Genomic DNA, 21,085 nt, shown 5'->3' on the forward strand with positions numbered 1-21,085 from the left:
TTACATTTGTAATGGGTAGAATACTGGCTGGCATATCAAGGTTCCATTTTTTGTTGACGCAAGTAAATCACCATAAAAAATGATTTCTCCACCTTTTACTGGTCGTGCATATTTCAGTGTAGCATTTAATTTCCAAGCGAGTGTGAGCATGAGTTTCCCGACATAACCAGTTAACACCTGTTGACCCAATTTATTCCTGTGCACTATTGTTCTTGGTTCTAACTGGTCTGGTAGTGTTATTATACTAGTACCATGTAAGTTTTTAAATTTATTTGGAAAATAATCTGCTAAAGCGCTTACACTTTCTTTTACTATATGGAAATTCGGATATGCCCACAATGTGTAGAACTCAGATTTATAACTGGAGTCTCCAATGAAAGCAAAAACGTTAAACATTTTATGATTATAAAAGAAACTTAGTATGTTTTCAACTAATTTAAATGAGTACTTTTCTGAAGCTGTAGACACATAGATCATTGTTTTCGTTTCTCGCATACTATGTAATGTTTGTACTAACAGATTTAACGTACTTATGCTGAGGTTCTTGTTCCAGAAGACAATTGCTATGAGGTTACTGTTGATTGTAGGCTTTATTTGGGAGCTTGTACGTAAATCGTCTATTATAACTGGTATGGTCAGATTTCCAATTAATTTACATAGCGAACAAGTTGAAGAGGTTTTAAGATATATTGTTTCAAAATTATGTTTAGATAATATATCTAAAAGAATTTCATAAACAGCTGTCCGATGGTTAATTTGAAACTCCGCACGTATTGTTGTCAATGTTAGATGGTTGTCCTTAAGTATAACATTAGTTGTAAATATCGATAAATAAGTTAGGCAGATGCTATAGAACTTAATAAACATTTTCCAAAAATACTAAGACTGCACTTTAAATGTTTGAACGCAATAAATTAACTTTTTCTGAGTCAATCCTTCCGATGAATAAACTCTGTAAAAATAAATCGCTTATATTGAAATTTATTTTCATAACTTTTTACTTTAATATTGAAATACATTTCAAACGAATAATTATAAAAAAAACAGTTAAATAAAAACACTATTATGTACATACATAGCAATAAAAAATATTTCGATTTGATGAAAAAGTAGCTATTGTTATAATTCATGGGCGTTTATATGTTACCTTATAAAGCATTACCGTACCGTTTATTTGGACACGGTACATTTGCTGGTAAGGGCAAGTTCTTACTATTATTATCTATATCTATAAATAATCTGTGTAGTAGCCAATAAAACGTATTTTCTACAGTTTTATGGATTAAATTTTTGTTTTAATTTGTTTTAATATTCTATTATTATACAATACCTTTACTACTCTTTTGAAAAAATTATGTATGTATATATATATATCTATAACCTAAATGACATCGATCGATATAACAATATATCTATAAATGTTGTCAACTTAGATGCACAGTAATTGAGGTAATCAAATGAGTGCGTTAAATATAATTTTATAAATTAAAATAAATAAATTAAATATAAATCTAAGCAGTTGCTCAAAAAAGTAAGTACACGAATGAATGAAGTTAATTTTAATGCAGGATCTCTATAAGACTTCAATCTAATCTATAAAGACACTTGTATAATCTATATGTCAAAAAGTTATATATATATAAGAGATATATGAAATTACCTTCCATGTGACCTCATCTTATTACAGGTAGTTAACACATTCAATAATTTAAGATATGTGCCTCCAACGTCACTAAAAGTAGATGAGGCTTTCAATAACTCATACGAAAACAAAAGTGTATTGATATATTCCACTGAAGGCTTACGAAGTATTTTGAAGTAGTTACAGTCCTTAAGAAAAAGTGATGTTAAAGATTGTTCAGTTCTTTCCTCAAATAGTGAAATATTTCTAAATTTTGTTTTTAAACAATGATAAAATTATAAACTTCATTTTGTAAATTTATTGTATTATGGACAATCTTTTTAAAATCACATTATATTGTGGATTTGTCTTTGAAAATAGCCTAATGCATCGTCAATCATTATCACATTAGTGGTATGTCTGATTTAAATGGACTAAAAAATCGTCTCATTACTTGAGTCTATATTACACTAGAATTATCGCAACATTACTTGAAGATAGGATCTCCAAATGGTTTTTCGTCTTATTTCAACTTATGATAAAGTCTTGTCTCTTGTTTTAAGGCATACTTTCAATGTATTGTAAAATTTTGTTCTAATGTTGTACTTGTCTCTTCATCTGTGCAACACTATTTGCGATATTGATGTCCTCTAGTCCTACTTTCTTTAACACATTAGCAATCGAAGAAAGCATCTGTCTTCATCTGTCTGCCAATATAACCTGCACGTTTGGCAGGTTACTTATAGGCTCTATAACTGGAATCGTGAAAATGACGGTTATGGAGAGGAATGATGGAAATAGTTAAATGCAAGGATTTGAAGTATAATGAACGATATTGAGGAGAGTTGTACTGAATTATGGATTTCAAGTCATATAGCAGGGTACTAGGTTGGAGAACGTCGGGAGTAATGCGAATGATTTGTGCTTTAGCGTTAAGCAGAGAGGTATTACTTTTATGTTCGCATATTTTCCTGGAGTTTTGTTAATTTGTTGTGAAAGTTATATGTTATTAATAAATTCTCTTGCTGTGTTTATATTAGAACGAAATGATAATTGAATTAATTAATTATATATATTTATTTTTAATTGTTAAATTTCTATACTATACTGTTTGCAGAGGCATTATTTGTTGCATATTCTTTCCAATGTATAAAACCTAATCTAGGAACGTAATACTGTGAAAGTCATGCCAATGTTACTCTACGATTCGCACAGACGACGATAATTTTATTCATCTAGTTAAATTGTTATTATTTAGAACTTAACACATTTATCTAAACTTTTTTAAACAAAACAATAAAAACTTACTACTTAAAAATAAACCCATTTTGTATAATAGTTTAAATGAGTATAGCTTTTCTGACAGCAATTTCAAGAAAAAATAGCATATACTTAATTGAATTAAATGAAATTACATGAAAATAGATGTAACTTCAGCTTTGCCGAATTATTAATACTCTTCATACGAAAGTTTATATTGCGTATCAATTATTCTTTCTTTTCTTTTCAAAATTATTTAACTTTATATTTACATTGAATTTTTAGCATATTTCAGATTATACCAGTGATTTCAGTTATACCAATCGTGTTATTACATGAAACTGTTCCGATTACGGTTCATGAAGATTTCCAGAAAGTAAGCTTAAAGCATATCGGATGTGGCCTCGAGAGTAATATTCCGTCTTTCATTCCCCTCACAGCTACAGCAAAAATCATTAAAGAGAATATTGTATATCCTGGCTTGATGACCTAATCGAAAGTGAACGAAAGGATTTTTCTGTACGCCTTTCAACTTCACGTTCGTGTTGTTATTATGATCATAACAATAGGACTGACTTCGAAGACGTATATTGTGAAAAAAAGAATGATATGAAGAGTAGCAATAAATGATATAACGCTAAACTTCTGTTAGGTTTCTATGAAGATATAATGAGCTAAATATTTATCTGAACCAAATTGGACTCAAATATATCAATATCTGCTGATGTGAAACGGATGTTAAAACAACTAAGTATCAATTAAAATAATAGGAGTTAGGATAGTAGAGGACAAAGTCCCAATAATATGTAATTAAATAAGCAATGATTTAAAAAAGACTACAATAAAAGCAATTATTTAATTGACGTTGAAGTAATTTTCATTTTAAGACAATTAAAAAGCTATGTAAATTACGTTTTTATTTTATTTTAATACAATAAGTTATTAAAAATAAAACTATTTAATTGGTGTTGTACATATAAATAGTGACAGTCAAGTTTACAACCTTTAACGAACAGTAGAGACACCATGATAGACTTAATAAAAATTCTTGTGTGTTTTATATGCGGCAGCTTCCTGCTTATTTATTTGGCGTTACGGAAGCAATATTCATATTTTAAGGACCGCGGTGTATTGCACGATAAACCAGTGTTTTTTTTCGGAAATCTTAAGGAATTTTATCGCACCAAAACATTGTATGATATTTTCCAAGAATATTATATGAAATTCAAGGAAAAAGCACGATTCGTTGGATTTTATTTCTTTCTCAACAAAACGATTATACTGCTCGATCCCGATTTAATTCAGCATATATGTGTTAAGGATTTTGCAAATTTTACAGATCGAGGACAGTATTTTAATAAAAGAGATGATCCAATTTCTGCTCACATGCTGCTTTTAGATGGACAACACTGGAAAAATTTACGAACAAAATTTACTCCAACTTTCACATCAGGAAAAATAAAAAGTATGTTTACCACTGTCGTCGATGTAGCTGATCAATTAATCAGTGTTTTGGAAGATGAGCGAAACTCTACAGATATGAATGTAGGAATTGATTTTGCAAATCTTATGTCACGCTATACAACAGACGTTATAGGAAGCGTTGCTTTCGGTTTAGAGTGCAATAGATTAAAGGAACCAACAAGTAAATTTAGTAAAACTTGTGAAAAAATTGGTTATTTTAAACACAGTATGCCTGTGGTTTCGCTTATGAGTACTTTTCCAAATTTAGCTCGAAAATTCAGAATGAAACTGTTTCCAAAAGAAATTTCAGACTTCTTCTTTCAAATTGTTCGTGACACTGTAGAATATCGAGAGAAAACGGGTATACAACGAAAAGATTATCTTAATATATTAATGGAGTTAAGAAAATCAGAGACATCAGATGCTTTAACAATGGAAGAGATAACTGCACAGACATTTTTATTTTTTGTAGCAGGTTTTGAAACAAGTTCAAGTGTAATGAGTTTTTGTTTATACGAACTGGCTTTAAATCCAGACATTCAAGAGAAGGCTCGGACGGAAATGAATGCAGTTATGGCTCAGCATGATGGCAAACTTACTTATGAAGCAGTTAAAGAAATGAAGTATTTACTTCACTGTATGTACGGTATGTACCATAAACACTATATGTACTAAACTGAATGTTGAAACTAATATATTTTTATATTTTTTTATCAGAAACAACGCGTAAGTATTCAGTTGTACCGGTTATCGTACGCAAAGCTGCCAAGGACTATATTTTACCAAATACAAATCATGTCATTGAAGAAGGAACTAGAGTTCTTTTACCAATTGATGCCTTACATTATGATCCAGACATATATCCAAATCCTCAACGTTTCGATCCCAACCGATTTTCGACAGAAGAAATTGTAAAACGTCATCCAATGGCATATATGGGTTTCGGCAAAGGACCACGAGCTTGTATTGGTTACAGATTTGCCTATATGCAAATTATAATTGGTTTATATATGATGCTTAAAAACTATCGATTTTCTCCCACCAAAGAAACACAAATACCTATGAAATATAAATTGAATAAACACTTTCGTGATGCTGAAAGAGGAGTGTATTTGAAAATAGAAAAATTGTGAAAGATGTGTGAAATGTTGACATTTGTTTATGACAAAATACTAGTATCATAGAAAATAATAGTAATAAAAAAGATTAACAAATAATAATTTGTGGTTACTTATCCGAATTACATAGTCGGGTGAAAATATTCTTCACACATTTCCACTTTGTCCGTTCATTCTCCAATCTCATACATGAATTGCGGTTACTGACACTTGATTTTAATATTCTGTCATTCTATAAGATTTTTCTTTCTGCTGCCTTTCTATTGTTGTCATGATCATAACACAAGGTCTGATGATGGACTTTACATCAATTAGTTGGACTTTTGTTATTCTGTACTCCTGCAAAGATTTGGATTCAAATTGATCACTATCTGCTGCTGTGAAGCGGATTTTAAAAACGTTTAATGATAAATTAAGATGATAGGAATACTTCTAGATGACAAGGGTCCTTATAATATGTATTTTCTGTTTTATTGAAATAATTTTTCAAACTTCTAATATACGAAAAAAATAGTTTAATGTACGTGTGTTATTAATAAATGTTTTAATTCTTTAGATAAGTCACTAGTTCGCTACAGCCAGCACTCACGGAACAAATCTTTTAATATACCAAAATAATAATAATAATAAGAACTTATATAAAACTTGTGAAAATCAAATCTTCATCCACCAATTTCTACTCTTATAAATGCATAAAGAAGAATAATATGTAAAAATATGTATTTGCATTTATTTTATTATGTAAGATATAACTATGGTAAATACATAAATGAATTCTTTTTATTACTATACGCTTTAGTGTATAATTTCCGATTAAATTTACGCTTCTGCATATATATCCAAGTTATTTTTTCTATGGTATATCCAAACAAGGAGATGACAATTCCAAAAACATACAAAATCCCTACCTTTATCAAATCATACCAACCTAATGGTTGAGCCCATTTTACTGGTTCACTTATATCCTCTAAACTTGTAAGATTTTGCCTAACCATATCGTAAAAATTAAAAGGATGTCCAATAATTTATTAAACCGCTTGCGTGTAAGCGCTGTATATGCTCAGCAAACACATTACGATAGGGTAAATATTTACGAGCCGGTATACTAAGATCAATGAATTTGAGGAAACACATATTATCGGCATAGTAAAAAACGTTGTTTTCGTAAGTCATTTGTCTTTCATGAAACACCTGCCAACGTGTACGAGATACTGGGTAGGCATAACTCGTATTCATTGATTCACGCAATTTCACAAAGTCTCGGTAAGTTTCCTCAAATCTTAATAATTTTTTAATTGTTCTGTTTAATGTAAACATATTGAACTCCAAACGTGATAAAGAAATCTTAAAGTCTACATCTTCCAAGTCCTTGAAAGTTTTCATTGTGGTGTCTTTTGGTGGATGTGTAAGAAGCGATTGTAAATTTGCTTGATAGCCTGTATTAACAATTAAACTGTAATAGCAAAGAAGTGCACAAATTAATTTGGTTTTTAAATTCAATTTACTGGGCAGCGTATATGATTGTCCAAGTACACCTCTAATACTTTTATCATTCAAAAATATATCCAAGTAATAAATCTTGTTTCGACTTTGATGCATACTGCACAGAAACAGTAAAGCAAATATTAATACTATAATTGGTGTAATAGCTCTGAGACCCCACGGAATAATATCCGTAAAAATATCACACGTTCGTCTATAGCTTGGCAATGGTATCATTAAGCAGTAGTCTTCTACGTTATAAGAAGCTGTATAAAGCGGTAATTCATTTGGAAATTTTATAAGTTTCCTTTATTTATTAATAATAAAATGTGCGATAAAAAATTCTACAGTAAAAATCCAAATACTTAAAATTATTAGTAATATATATGTAATCCACACCCATTGCAAGTCTTCAATTTTTAATGAGCCTCCATACACCTTCGGATTGCTTTTATCTGTAAATGAAACTCTATCGGCCATTACCATATCATAAAAATTTGCATGAAACCAGTTATCGATTAATCCGTAAGCGCGTACATCCAATATAAGATTTTCAACAGCTGGTCTATATAACGAATGCTTCTGCAATGTAAACCCATAGTAAGTAGTACTCATAAAACAGGCTTCCCACGAAAAAACAAACAGCTTCCGTGAAAAAAATTTTTGTTGTTGCTCATAAACCATCCATAGGATATTAGGTATTGGATAAGCGTACTTAACAAACAAATCATTGCGTTTCTGATGGAAGTCAGCATAAGAAGTTGAGACAAAATGTAAAGAGTATTCACTGTATAAGTTTTGTGTACTTGTATAGAATATAAGCTCCTCTTCGCTGACAAGAATTGGAAGTTTTGCTTCAGAAGCATCCTTAAATGTCATTAGCTGACGCTCTTTTGGAGGCTGCGTTAACATAGTCTGTAAGTAAGCCTGTAGATGGCTACTTATATATAAACCAGATAAGGATAGCAATATGTATACTAGTTTAAGCGTAATATTTGCATTGGGCAACATGTTAAAGGTTTGACCCAATAAATCACGCAATGTGACATCATTAAGTATAAATTCGAATATGTGACATTGACAATGTTTTCGTTTATATCGAAGAGTGGTCAACTTTAATTGGTGTAACATGAGAAAAAGTGTAAAAGTAAAATAAATTATCACACAGATGACGACGAACTTAAGATTAAATATATATAAATAGATATCTTTCAAATGTACATCCTTTGCTATTGGAATCATTAAACATGAATGGACAAACTCGAATGGATAAGTAAAATAGTGGAAGTCACTTACATTTGTAATGGGTAGAATACTGGCTGGCATATCCAAGGTTCCATTTTTTGTTGACGCAAGTAAATCACCATAAAAAATGATTTCTCCACCTTTTACTGGTCGTGCATATTTCAGTGTAGCATTTAATTTCCAAGCGAGTGTGAGCATGAGTTTCCCGACATAACCAGTTAACACCTGTTGACCCAATTTATTCCTGTGCACTATTGTTCTTGGTTCTAACTGGTCTGGTAGTGTTATTATACTAGTACCATGTAAGTTTTTAAATTTATTTGGAAAATAATCTGCTAAAGCGCTTACACTTTCTTTTACTATATGGAAATTCGGATATGCCCACAATGTGTAGAACTCAGATTTATAACTGGAGTCTCCAATGAAAGCAAAAACGTTAAACATTTTATGATTATAAAAGAAACTTAGTATGTTTTCAACTAATTTAAATGAGTACTTTTCTGAAGCTGTAGACACATAGATCATTGTTTTCGTTTCTCGCATACTATGTAATGTTTGTACTAACAGATTTAACGTACTTATGCTGAGGTTCTTGTTCCAGAAGACAATTGCTATGAGGTTACTGTTGATTGTAGGCTTTATTTGGGAGCTTGTACGTAAATCGTCTATTATAACTGGTATGGTCAGATTTCCAATTAATTTACATAGCGAACAAGTTGAAGAGGTTTTAAGATATATTGTTTCAAAATTATGTTTAGATAATATATCTAAAAGAATTTCATAAACAGCTGTCCGATGGTTAATTTGAAACTCCGCACGTATTGTTGTCAATGTTAGATGGTTGTCCTTAAGTATAACATTAGTTGTAAATATCGATAAATAAGTTAGGCAGATGCTATAGAACTTAATAAACATTTTCCAAAAATACTAAGACTGCACTTTAAATGTTTGAACGCAATAAATTAACTTTTTCTGAGTCAATCCTTCCGATGAATAAACTCTGTAAAAATAAATCGCTTATATTGAAATTTATTTTCATAACTTTTTACTTTAATATTGAAATACATTTCAAACGAATAATTATAAAAAAAACAGTTAAATAAAAACACTATTATGTACATACATAGCAATAAAAAATATTTCGATTTGATGAAAAAGTAGCTATTGTTATAATTCATGGGCGTTTATATGTTACCTTATAAAGCATTACCGTACCGTTTATTTGGACACGGTACATTTGCTGGTAAGGGCAAGTTCTTACTATTATTATCTATATCTATAAATAATCTGTGTAGTAGCCAATAAAACGTATTTTCTACAGTTTTATGGATTAAATTTTTGTTTTAATCTGTTTTAATATTCTATTATTATACAATACCTTTACTACTCTTTTGAAAAAATTATGTATGTATATATATATATCTATAACCTAAATGACATCGATCGATATAACAATATATCTACAAATGTTGTCAACTTAGATGCACAGTAATTGAGGTAATCAAATGAGTGCGTTAAATATAATTTTATAAATGAAAATAAATAAATTAAATATAAATCTAAGCAGTTGTTCAAAAAAGTAAGTACACGAATGAATGAAGTTAATTTTTCATGCAGGATCTCTATAAGACTTCATATAATCTATAAAGACACTTGTATAATCTATATGTCAAAAAGTTATATATATATAAGAGATATATGAAATTACTTTCCATGTGACCTCGTCTTATTACAGGTAGTTAACACATTCAATAATTTAAGATATGTGTCTCCAACGTCACTAAAAGTAGATGAGGCTTTCAATAACTCATACGAAAACAAAAGTGTATTGATACATTCCACTGAAGATTTACGAAGTATTTTGAAGTAATTACAGTCTTTAAGAAAAAGTGATGTTAAAGATTGTAATTATAAAATGAAACCATTGACATGGAGAACAGTTCTTTCCTCAAATAGTGAAATATTTCTAAATTTTGTTTTTAAACAATGATAAAATTATAAACTTCATTTTGTTAATTTATTGTATTATGGACAATCTTTTTAAAATCACATTATATTGTGGATTTGTCTTTGAAAATAGCCTAATGTATCGTCAATCATTAACACATTAGTGGTATGTCTGATTTAAATGGACTAAAAAATCGTCTCATTACTTGAGTCTATATTACACTAGAATTATCGCAACATTACTTGAAGATAGGATCTCCAAATGGTTTTTCGTCTTATTTCAACTTATGATGAAGTCTTGTCTCTTGTTTTAAGGCATACTTTCAATGTATTGTAAAATTTTGTTCTAATGTTTTACTTGTCTCTTCATCTGTGCAACACTATTTGCGATATTGATGTCCTCTAGTTCTACTTTCTTTAACACATTAGCAATCGAAGAAAGCATCTGCCTTCATCTGTCTGGCAATATAACCTACACGTTTGGCAGGTTACTTATAGGCTCTATAACTGGAATCGTGAAAATGACGGTTATGGAGAGGAATGATGGAAATAGTTAAATGCAAGGATTTGAAGTATAATGAACGATATTGAGGAGAGTTGTACTGAATTGTGGATTTCAAGTCATATAGCAGGGTACTAGGTTGGAGAACGTCGGGAGTAATGCGAATGATTTGTGCTTTAGCGTTAAGCACAGAGGTATTACTTTTATGTTCGCACATTTTCCTGGAGTTTTGTTAATTTGTTGTGAAAGTTATATGTTATTAATAAATTCTCTTGCTGTGTTTATATTAGAACGAAATGATAATTGAATTAATTAATTATATATATTTATTTTTAATTGTTAAATTTCTATACTATACTGTTTGCAGAGGCATTATTTGTTGCATATTCTTTCCAATGTATAAAACCTAATCTAGGAACGTAATACTGTGAAAGTCATGCCAATGTTACTCTACGATTCGCACAGACGACGATAATTTTATTCATCTAGTTAAATTGTTATTATTTAGAACTTAACACATTTATCTAAACTTTTTTAAACAAAACAATAAAAACTTACTACTTAAAAATAAACCCATTTTGTATAATAGTTTAAATGAGTATAGCTTTTCTGACAGCAATTTCAAGAAAAAATAGCATATACTTAATTGAATTAAATGAAATTACATGAAAATAGATGTAACTTCAGCTTTGCCGAATTATTAATACTCTTCATACGAAAGTTTATATTGCGTATCAATTATTCTTTCTTTTCTTTTCAAAATTATTTAACTTTATATTTACATTGAATTTTTAGCATATTTCAGATTATACCAGTGATTTCAGTTATACCAATCGTGTTATTACATGAAACTGTTCCGATTACGGTTCATGAAGATTTCCAGAAAGTAAGCTTAAAGCATATCGGATGTGGCCTCGAGAGTAATATTCCGTCTTTCATTCCCCTCACAGCTACAGCAAAAATCATTAAAGAGAATATTGTATATCCTGGCTTGATGACCTAATCGAAAGTGAACGAAAGGATTTTTCTGCACGCCTTTCAACTTCACGTTCGTGTTGTTATTATGATCATAACAAAAGGACTGACTTCGAAGACGTATATTGTGAAAAAAAGAATAATATGAAGAGTAGCAATAAATGATATAACGTTAAACTTCTGTTAGGTTTCTATAAAGATATAATGAGCTAAATATCTATCTGAACCAAATTGGACTCAAATATATCAATATCTGCTGATGTGAAACGGATGTTAAAACAACTAAGTATCAATTAAGATAATAGGAGTTAGGATAGTAGAGGACAAAGTCCCAATAATATATAATTAAATAAGCAATGATTTAAAAAAGACTACAATAAAAGCAATTATTTAATTGACGTTGAAGTAATTTTCATTTTAAGACAATTAAAAAGCTATGTAAATTACGTTTTTATTTTATTTTAATACAATAAGTTATTAAAAATAAGACTATTTAATTGGTGTTGTACATATAAATAGTGACAGTCAAGTTTACAACCTTTAACGAACAGTAGAGACACCATGATAGACTTAATAAAAATTCTTGTGTGTTTTATATGCGGCAGCTTCCTGCTTATTTATTTGGCGTTACGGAAGCAATATTCATATTTTAAGGACAGCGGTGTATTGCACGATAAACCAGTGTTTTTTTTCGGAAATCTTAAGGAATTTTATCGCACCAAAACATTGTATGATATTTTCCAAGAATATTATATGAAATTCAAGGAAAAAGCACGATTCGTTGGATTTTATTTCTTTCTCAACAAAACGATTATACTGCTCGATCCCGATTTAATTCAGCATATATGTGTTAAGGATTTTGCACATTTTACAGATCGAGGAACGTATTATAATAAAAAAGATGATCCAATTTCTGCTGTCATGCTGTTTTTAGAAGGAGAGCACTGGAAAAATTTACGAACAAAATTAACTCCAACTTTCACATCAGGAAAAATAAAAAGTATGTTTACCACTGTCGTCGATGTAGCTGAACAATTAATCAGTGTTTTGGAAGATGAGCGAAACTCTGCAGATATGAATATAGGAATTGATTTTGCAGATCTTATGTCACGCTATGCAACAGACGTTATAGGAAGCGTTGCTTTCGGTTTAGAGTGCAATAGATTAAAGGAACCAACAAGTAAATTTAGTAAAACTTGTGAAAAAATTGGTTATTTTAAACACAGTATGCCTGTGGTTTCGCTTATGAGTACTTTTCCAAATTTAGCTCGAAAATTCAGAATGAAACTGTTTCCAAAAGAAATTTCAGACTTCTTCTTTCAAATTGTTCGTGACACTGTAGAATATCGAGAGAAAACGGGTATACAACGAAAAGATTATCTTAATATATTAATGGAGTTAAGAAAATCAGAGACATCAGATGCTTTAACAATGGAAGAGATAACTGCACAGACATTTTCATTCTTTGTAGGAGGTTCTGAAACAAGTTCAAGTGTAATGAGTTTTTGTTTATACGAACTGGCTTTAAATCCAGACATTCAAGAGAAGGCTCGGACGGAAATGAATGAAGTTATGGCTCAGCATGATGGCAAACTTACTTATGAAGCAGTTAAAGAAATGAAGTATTTACTTCACTGTATGTACGGTATGTACCATAAACACTATATGTACTAAACTGAATGTTGAAACTAATATATTTTTATATTTTTTTATCAGAAACAACGCGTAAGTATTCAGTTGTACCGGTTATCGTACGCAAAGCTGTCAAAGACTATATTTTACCAAATACAAATCATGTCATTGAAGAAGGAACTAGAGTTCTTTTACCAATTGATGCCTTACATTATGATCCAGACATATATCCAAATCCTCAACGTTTCGATCCCAACCGATTTTCGACAGAAGAAATTGCAAAACGTCATCCAATGGCATATATGGGTTTCGGCAAAGGACCACGAGCTTGTATTGGTTACAGATTTGCCTATATGCAAATTATAATTGGTTTATATATGATGCTTGGTTGGTTGGGTTGGTTGCAGTGGCAGGTCATAAGATAACTTCAAATGTACCTCAATTAGCGATTTTTCGCCGTTTTGTTACCACATTCCTCGCAAGAACCTCAGTATAGAAGAGTAGAGACTAAATCCATCCCACCGAATCTATCACAAAAGTATTTTCCTAAGAACCTATATCTTCTGGATGCTAGAGCTGGGCATTCACAGAGAAAATGTATTATTGTTTCTTTCTCCCGCGGGTTTCCACAACTTCTGCAGTGAGAGTTATGGGGAATACGCAGTTTCTCTGCGTGAGTTCCTAACCACCAATGACCAGTAAGAACCGCGATAAGCCTTGCAGTGTTTACGCGATCTTTTTTGATGAGTTCCAGAGATTTATTTTTATTATAAGTGGGCCACGTTAACCTGGAAGTTGCACATGACCTTAGTGCTTTCCATCTGTTATTGGCGAGTTGCAGAAAGTAAAGAAAGGTACTTCTTTTGATGGTCTCCAGGGTAATATAGACTGATACCGCCAGTGACGCATCTAGGGAGGCACCAGAGCGGGCTAAACTATCAGCTTTCTCATTCCCTACGATGTTCCTATGCCCAGGAACCCAGATGAGTGTGATATCGGCCAACCGGTTTAGCTCGTCGATTGCTTCTCTACATTCTTTAACTATTTTTGATTTTGTTATAAAGGATTCAAGAGCTTTAATTGCTGCCTGGCTGTCAATAAAAATAGCAACACTACATCTGTTCTCGATGTGGCTTGCAATTTGCCGACAGGCTTCTTTTATTGCTAGGATTTCAGCCTGAAAAACCGTAGCTTCATTAGGTATCCTAAGAGAGATATTTATATTTTTAGATGGTGCGAAGATTCCTGCTCCTGCCCCACCGCTCATTTTCGAGCCATCTGTATATATTGAGATATCGTAATTTGCTTCGAAATTTTTCCTTTTCCACTCATTTCTTGAAGGGAATATTGTCTGGAAGTTCCTTTCGAAGTCTATACACGGATTCAGATAATCCGATGTCATCCTATACAGACAATTTGGCACTGTACCTAGAATCCGACTATGTCCATATGTTCGTTCTAACCATACGCCTGTTACTTTCAGTCTTACAGCGCTATTACAAACCATGTTTTTAATGTGAAGATCAATAGGTAGCAAATGCAGCATCACATTTAGGGCGTCCGAAGGAGTCGTCCTAAAAGCTCCTGTGATGCCTACACATGCCGTCCTCTGAATTCTGTTAAGTTTGTCGATATTATAGCTCTTGTTTAGAGCCGGCCACCATACGACAGCACCATATGTGAGAATTGGTCGTACAATTGCCGTGTACATCCAGTGGGTAATTTCGGGACGAATCTCCCATTTTTTGCCAAACATCCTCTTGCAAGAATAGAAAGCTACACATGCCTTCTTGATACGAAGATCGACATTGTGTTTCCAGTTTAACTTACTATCCAACAGAATTCCTTAGATATTTGGCTTTTTCCGATAGTTTTAACTGTTGCCCGTTTAGTGAAGGCAACCTGAAAGCTGGTATTTTGGTTTTAGTAGTAAACAGCATCATTTCAGTTTTTCCTGGGTTAATACCTAGTCCACAACCTGTGGCCCAGGTACTTATCTTAACCAAGGCCCTTTCCATAATGTCGCTAATTATGTTAGGGAACATACCTGACACTAGAATAACCACGTCATCCGCGTACGCTACTGCTTTCACACCTATCTTATCTAGAATATTAAGAATATTATCCACGACCAGCAGCCACAGTAATGGTGAAATAACCCCTCCTTGTGGCGTACCCCTGCTGACGTGCTTCGTTTGTGTTATGCTGCCTAGCTTTGATTGAATAATCCTTGTTTTAAGCATAGTAATTATCCAATTTTTAAGCTCTTCCTCTAAACCTATTCTGGAAAGTGAGTCATGAATAGCTTTATTGCCTACATTGTTAAAAGCTCCTTCAATATCTAAGAAGGTTGCCAACGAGTATTGCTTAAAATGAATCGATTTTTCCACAGTACGAATAACCTCATGCAGAGCTGTTTCCGTAGATCTACCCTTGAGGTAAGCATGCTGGGATTTAGAGATTGGAAAGCGTTCTACCTTTTGTCTTAGGTGGAGCTCTATTACCCTCTCCATTGTTTTTAGTAAGAATGAAGTTAGGCTAATCGGCCTGTAATCTTTGGCGGACTCATGTCCGATTTTGCCTGCCTTGGGTATAAAGACTACTTTAACCTGTCTCCAACTAAGTGGTACATAACTATATTTAAGACATGCTTTGTAAATTTCCCCTAACCATGGAACCACTAAGTCTTGTAGTTTTTGCAACATAATAGGGAAAATATCGTCCAGACCTGGCGATTTATAGGGACAGAAACTGTTAATTGAATACCTAATTTTTTCCGCTGTGACTATTTCTTCAGTCATCTGTGATGATGTGCTTGCCAAGGTGATTGAACCGTTTTCTCTAGCATCATCGTTACAGTTTGGGAAATGAGTGTCTAATAGTAGTCTTAGTGTCTCAGCAGAGGTTTCAGTCCATGTGCCGTCCTCTTTCTTGAGATAAGAAGGATTTGCACTTTCCTTGGATAGAACCTTGCTGAGCCTAGCAGAGGATGAGGTTGATTCAATTGACTTACAAAATTCCTTCCAGCCATTACTTTTGGCCTTCCTGATAGCTTTCTTGTAAGTTTTAAGACATTCCCTATATTCATGCCAACTATTGTCCTTATAGCTTTCGTTAAACTGTTTTCGTGTTCTCTGCCTGAGATCACTTAATTCTGAATTCCACCAAGGTGGAAAAGATTTTTTGCTTCTACTTGTTGGACAAGATTTCTTGTAAGCTATATTAAAAGCTGCCTCAAGATTATATATCCTCTCGTCTAACTTACTAGTAGAGTCTATCTTAATTTGTCTTACTTTATTAAGTTCCACCTTAGTTACCCTTGTAAAAATATCCCATTTTATCTTCTTCGGGTTTCTAAAGCGGATGGTATGATTTGGTTTAATGTTTAAGTTGAAGAGAATCCAACTATGATCCGAAAAGGATTTCTTGTCAGATACCTTCCAATTACTAACTACAATATCTGGATTTTCGGATAGGAGTGTTATATCTAGCACCTCTTCCCATCCTTCAAACCCTTGTGAACTGGGGAAAGTGAAAGTAGGTGTTTTACCTCTGTTGCAAATTAAAAGGTTCGAATTGCTAATAAAATCAAAAAGGTACTCACCCCTGTCATTGGTTTCCGAACTGCCCCAAAGCGTATGCCGCGCATTGGCGTCACATCCAATTAACGTGGGAATATCTTTTGATGTACTTCTGTTTACTAGCGCGACTACCTCTTCCGGAGGAGCATCTCTATCATGTGCCATGTAAGCAGAAGCCACAATAAAATTTTGTCCACCTGGCATTTCGATCCTTACGACTGTTAGATCTTTATCGCTATACTGTGGACATAAAAAGGCATTAATACATTTTTTTACTAGGATACATGATCTTGGCTTACCATTGTTCCTAATATATAAATTGTTATAATTTTTCAGCATTAGCCCCATGATGTCCTTACCTCTGACCCATGGCTCTTGCACAATGCTGACATCGACATCCTCCTCTATGAGAAAGATGGCGAGATTGTCCGATGCGATTTTCGAATGCTGAAGGTTAATTTGTGCTACTTTCAGCATTCGTGCAGGCTTACGAGGTTTCTGAAGCTTCTTCCTGAAGCTTCATACCGTCAAGCATTTTGTTAGCATCCTCTAACTCCTTGCCATCATCATCATTTCCTGTTGGGCGGAATATTTTTATTTTGGTGTACCGTACGCCAAACCTCAGCTTACAGTCCATTTCTTCCAATGGCTTCACGGATTCCTCGTTTATCGCCAGAAGAAGCGTCATATTGGTTTTTTGTGTGCCCTCGTCCTTGATGACTACCCAGTCATTCATTGGCACATTTTGGTTCTGCCGTTGTAGCAGCTGGAGAACTTTCTCATGCTCCATCTTCATAATTGGCAGCCAAATGCGGGCCCTTGGTCTTCTAGGGATATCGTTGGCTGGGATAAGCTTTAGCCTTAAACCTTCCCATGCATCACTTACCTTAGCAATGCAGTTGCCAAGAAATACTTTAGATAGCTGGTCATCACATTTGAAGACCCTGCAACCACGAACCACTTCTGATGAATCAAAGCCTGGTGTGGGGGCGTCTAGATTTGTTAGAAGGTGTTCCATCACCATTTCAGCCAGCTTGGGCTCAATCTCGCCCCATTTCTCCAGCACCTTTTTTCCATTCCCGGTAATATCATCAATGAGCGCCACCTGTAGCTCATCCCTTGCTACTTCGCTATATGCCCTTTTCGCACTCGTTGACGGTTTACTAGTATAACTCGTTCTCGCTACCTTGCTTTTTGAAGTATGGGCCGTCTCGTCCTGAGACCGATCCCTCTTCATTGCCTTTGCGGGTTTTGATAGGGTGGCCTGGTATTCGTTATACTCATCTACCACCTTCTGATATCGTACTTTGTCTGTACGGTCAAACGCCTGTTCTTTACCTTCAGCTTCATTTTTAGCAATCTAGCCAAGAATGAACATGGCCTTCTGGTACCTTTGACGTCTGATCTTTGCCTCAGACTTTTTTGATTTCTCGGCAGGCGCACTATGGCTGGCGCGCTTGTCTGCCGATTTTACTGTTATGTGCGAAGTAGGCGCAGTGCGGCTGCTACTGCCTACTTTGGGTAGTATGGCGGTTTCGACTCGCTCGTTTTCTTGGCTTGATGCCAGGAGCTCGTCTTCGGAACTGGTACCTAGTTCCTTGTTAGTTTTTTGTTTATTTAATTTGTTTAAAGAATCCATAAGTGTTCCCACGAGTGTAGGGGAAAGGGAGGTCGTCCGAAGCATAGCCCCCTTTACTTCAGAAAGGCTGAATTGAAACCGGAGGTCGCCAGGTATCCGGAGTCCACCGTTCTAAGACACACTTACGCAGTGCCATTCATCCTTGGGCACGGTCGTTCATACACCCAGGATTGCGGGTTTTATCGAGTTTTCCTCTCTAGATCCGCCATAATATGTGGCTCTGCACCACGTATGGACGGTCTTGGTTCGTCATAAACCCTGGTCCCCAGACACCTAGTGGACCTACACACTTCCATTCATTCCAAAAACACAAAGAACATACATGCATACATAGAGACAAAGACACACATACATGCACATAAACTACAGGACAACACAACTACTGGTAGTTCTTTGTTGTACCCACAAGCCAGACCGACAAAAAGGTCTTCTGACCATTGCATAGACAATGAGCAGGAGACCCAAAGTCAGCAAGCTTGCCTGTAGCTAAGCCCCTACACCACGTCAAGGTGCCTACCACGTATGATGCTTAAAAACTATCGATTTTCTCCCACCAAAGAAACACAAATACCTATGAAATATAAATTGAATAAACACTTTCGTGATGCTGAAAGAGGAGTGTATTTGAAAATAGAAAAATTGTGAAAGATGTGTGAAATGTTGACATTTGTTTATGACAAAATACTAGTATCATAGAAAATAATAGTAATAAAAAAGATTAACAAATAATAATTTGTGGTTACTTATCCGAATTACATAGTCGGGTGAAAATATTCTTCACACATTTCCACTTTGTCCGTTCATTCTCCAATCTCATACATGAATTGCGGTTACTGACACTTGATTTTAATATTCTGTCATTCTATAAGATTTTTCTTTCTGCTGCCTTTCTATTGTTGTCATGATCATAACACAAGGTCTGATGATGCACTTTACATCAATTAGTTGGACTTTTGTTATTCTGTACTCCTGCAAAGATTTGGATTCAAATTGATCACTATCTGCTGCTGTGAAGCGGATTTTAAAAACGTTTAATGATAAATTAAGATGATAGGAACATTTCTAGATGACCAGGGTCCTTATAATATGTATTTTCTGCTTTATTGAAATAATTTTTCAAACTTCTTATATACGAAAAAAATAGTTTAAAGTACGTGTGTTATTAATAAATTTTTTAATTCTTTGGATAAGTCACTAGTTCGCTACAGCCAGCACTCACGGAACCAATCTTTTAATATACCAAAATAATAATAATAAAAAGAATTTAAATAAAACTTGTGAAAATCAAATCTTCATCCACCAATTTCTACTCTTATAAATGCATAAAGAATAATAATATGTAAAAATATGTATTTGCATTTATTTTATTATGTAAGATATAACTATGGTAAATACATAAATGAGTTCTTTTTATTACTATACGCTTTAGTGTATAATTTCCGATTAAATTTACGCTTCTGCATGTATATCCAAGTTATTTTTTCTAAGGTATATCCAAACAAAGAGATGACAACACCAAAAACATACAAAATCCATACCTTTATCAAATCATACCAACCTAATGGTTGAGCCCATTTTACTGGTTCACTTATATCCTCTAAACTTGTAAGATTTTGCCTAACCATATCGTAAAAATTAAAGGATGTCCAATAATTTATTAAACCGCTTGCGTGTAAGCGCTGTATATGCTCAGCAAACACATTACGATAGGGTAAATATTTACGAGCCGGTATACTAAGATCAATGAATTTGAGGAAACACATATTATCGGCATAGTAAAAAACGTTGTTTTCGTAAGTCATTTGTCTTTCATGAAACAACTGCCAACGTGTACGAGATACTGGGTAAGCATAACTCGTATTCAGTGATTCACGCAATTTCACAAAGTCTCGGTAAGTTTCCTCAAATCTTAATAATTTTTTGATTGTTCTGTTTAATGTAAACATATTGAACTCCAAACGTGATAAAGAAATCTTAAAGTCTGCATCTTCCAAGTCCTTGAAGGTTTTCATTGTGGTGTCTTTTGGTGGATGTGTAAGAAGCGATTGTAAATTTGCTTGATAGCCTGTATTAACAATTAAACTGTAATAGCAAAGAAGTGCACAAATTAATTTGGTTTTTAAATTCAATTTACTGGGCAGCGTAAATGATTGTCCAAGTACACCTCTAATACTTTTATCATTCAAAAATATATCCAAGTAAGAAATCTTGTTTCGACTTTGATGCATACTGCACAGAAACAGTAAAGCAAATATTAATACTAAAATTGGTATAATAGCTCTGAGACCCCACGGAATAATATCCGTAAAAATATCACACGTTCGTCTATAGCTTGGCAATGGTATCATTAAGCAGTAGTCTTCTACGTTATAAGAAGCTGTATAAAGCGGTAAAGCATTTGGAAATGTAATTCCAACCATTGTTATAGCTATATCCAATAGATTTTTATCAACATCAAGTGTTATATTTTGATAGAATGTGACTGTTGTTGGATCTACAGGTGTTTTGAATTTTAAAGTTGCATTATATTTCTCTACGAAAGTTAATACTGCTTTGGCTACATAACCACCAAGTACTAATTGATTATTGTGATCATAATAGGCTATAGTACGTGGAATC

The 21,085-nt window shown here is 33.3% G+C and overlaps 3 protein-coding genes across 3 annotated transcripts; 2 read left to right on the forward strand and 1 right to left on the reverse strand.

The window, feature by feature from the left end:
- Positions 1-867, reverse strand: LOC119674215. The gene has a single exon (XM_038085341.1). The coding sequence runs from the start codon at positions 865-867 to the stop codon at positions 1-3; it is 867 nt and encodes a 288-aa protein (XP_037941269.1).
- A 3,029-nt stretch (positions 868-3,896) lies between these two features.
- LOC119682366 (probable cytochrome P450 6a13) lies at positions 3,897-5,876 on the forward strand. The gene is made up of 2 exons (XM_038095782.1): positions 3,897-4,991; positions 5,063-5,876. Exons 1-2 carry the CDS (start codon positions 3,908-3,910, stop codon positions 5,476-5,478), a joined length of 1,500 nt encoding a protein of 499 aa, XP_037951710.1. The 5' UTR covers positions 3,897-3,907; the 3' UTR covers positions 5,479-5,876.
- Positions 5,877-12,164: 6,288 nt separating this feature from the next.
- LOC119674217 (probable cytochrome P450 6a13) lies at positions 12,165-19,604 on the forward strand. Its single transcript, XM_038085342.1, is given in 4 exon segments — positions 12,165-13,259; positions 13,331-13,659; positions 18,953-19,108; positions 19,111-19,604. Coding segments are annotated over 4 exon segments (1,602 nt in total). The 5' UTR covers positions 12,165-12,175; the 3' UTR covers positions 19,144-19,604.
- The last annotated feature ends 1,481 nt before the right edge of the window (positions 19,605-21,085 follow it).

This window comes from Teleopsis dalmanni, chromosome 2, assembly GCF_002237135.1.
Source record: "Teleopsis dalmanni isolate 2A chromosome 2, ASM223713v2, whole genome shotgun sequence".
NCBI classification, from domain to species: Eukaryota; Metazoa; Arthropoda; class Insecta; order Diptera; family Diopsidae; genus Teleopsis; species Teleopsis dalmanni.

Excerpts from the sequence above, each read along its gene's own strand:
- LOC119674215 (XM_038085341.1), bottom strand. The coding sequence starts at position 867 with ATGTTTATTAAGTTCTATAGCATCTGCCTAACTTATTTATCGATATTT.
- LOC119682366 (XM_038095782.1), top strand. The coding sequence starts at position 3,908 with ATGATAGACTTAATAAAAATTCTTGTGTGTTTTATATGCGGCAGCTTC. Across the intron at positions 4,992-5,062 it reads TTTACTTCACTGTATGTACG|AAACAACGCGTAAGTATTCA; the intron begins GTATGTACCATA and ends TTTTTTTATCAG.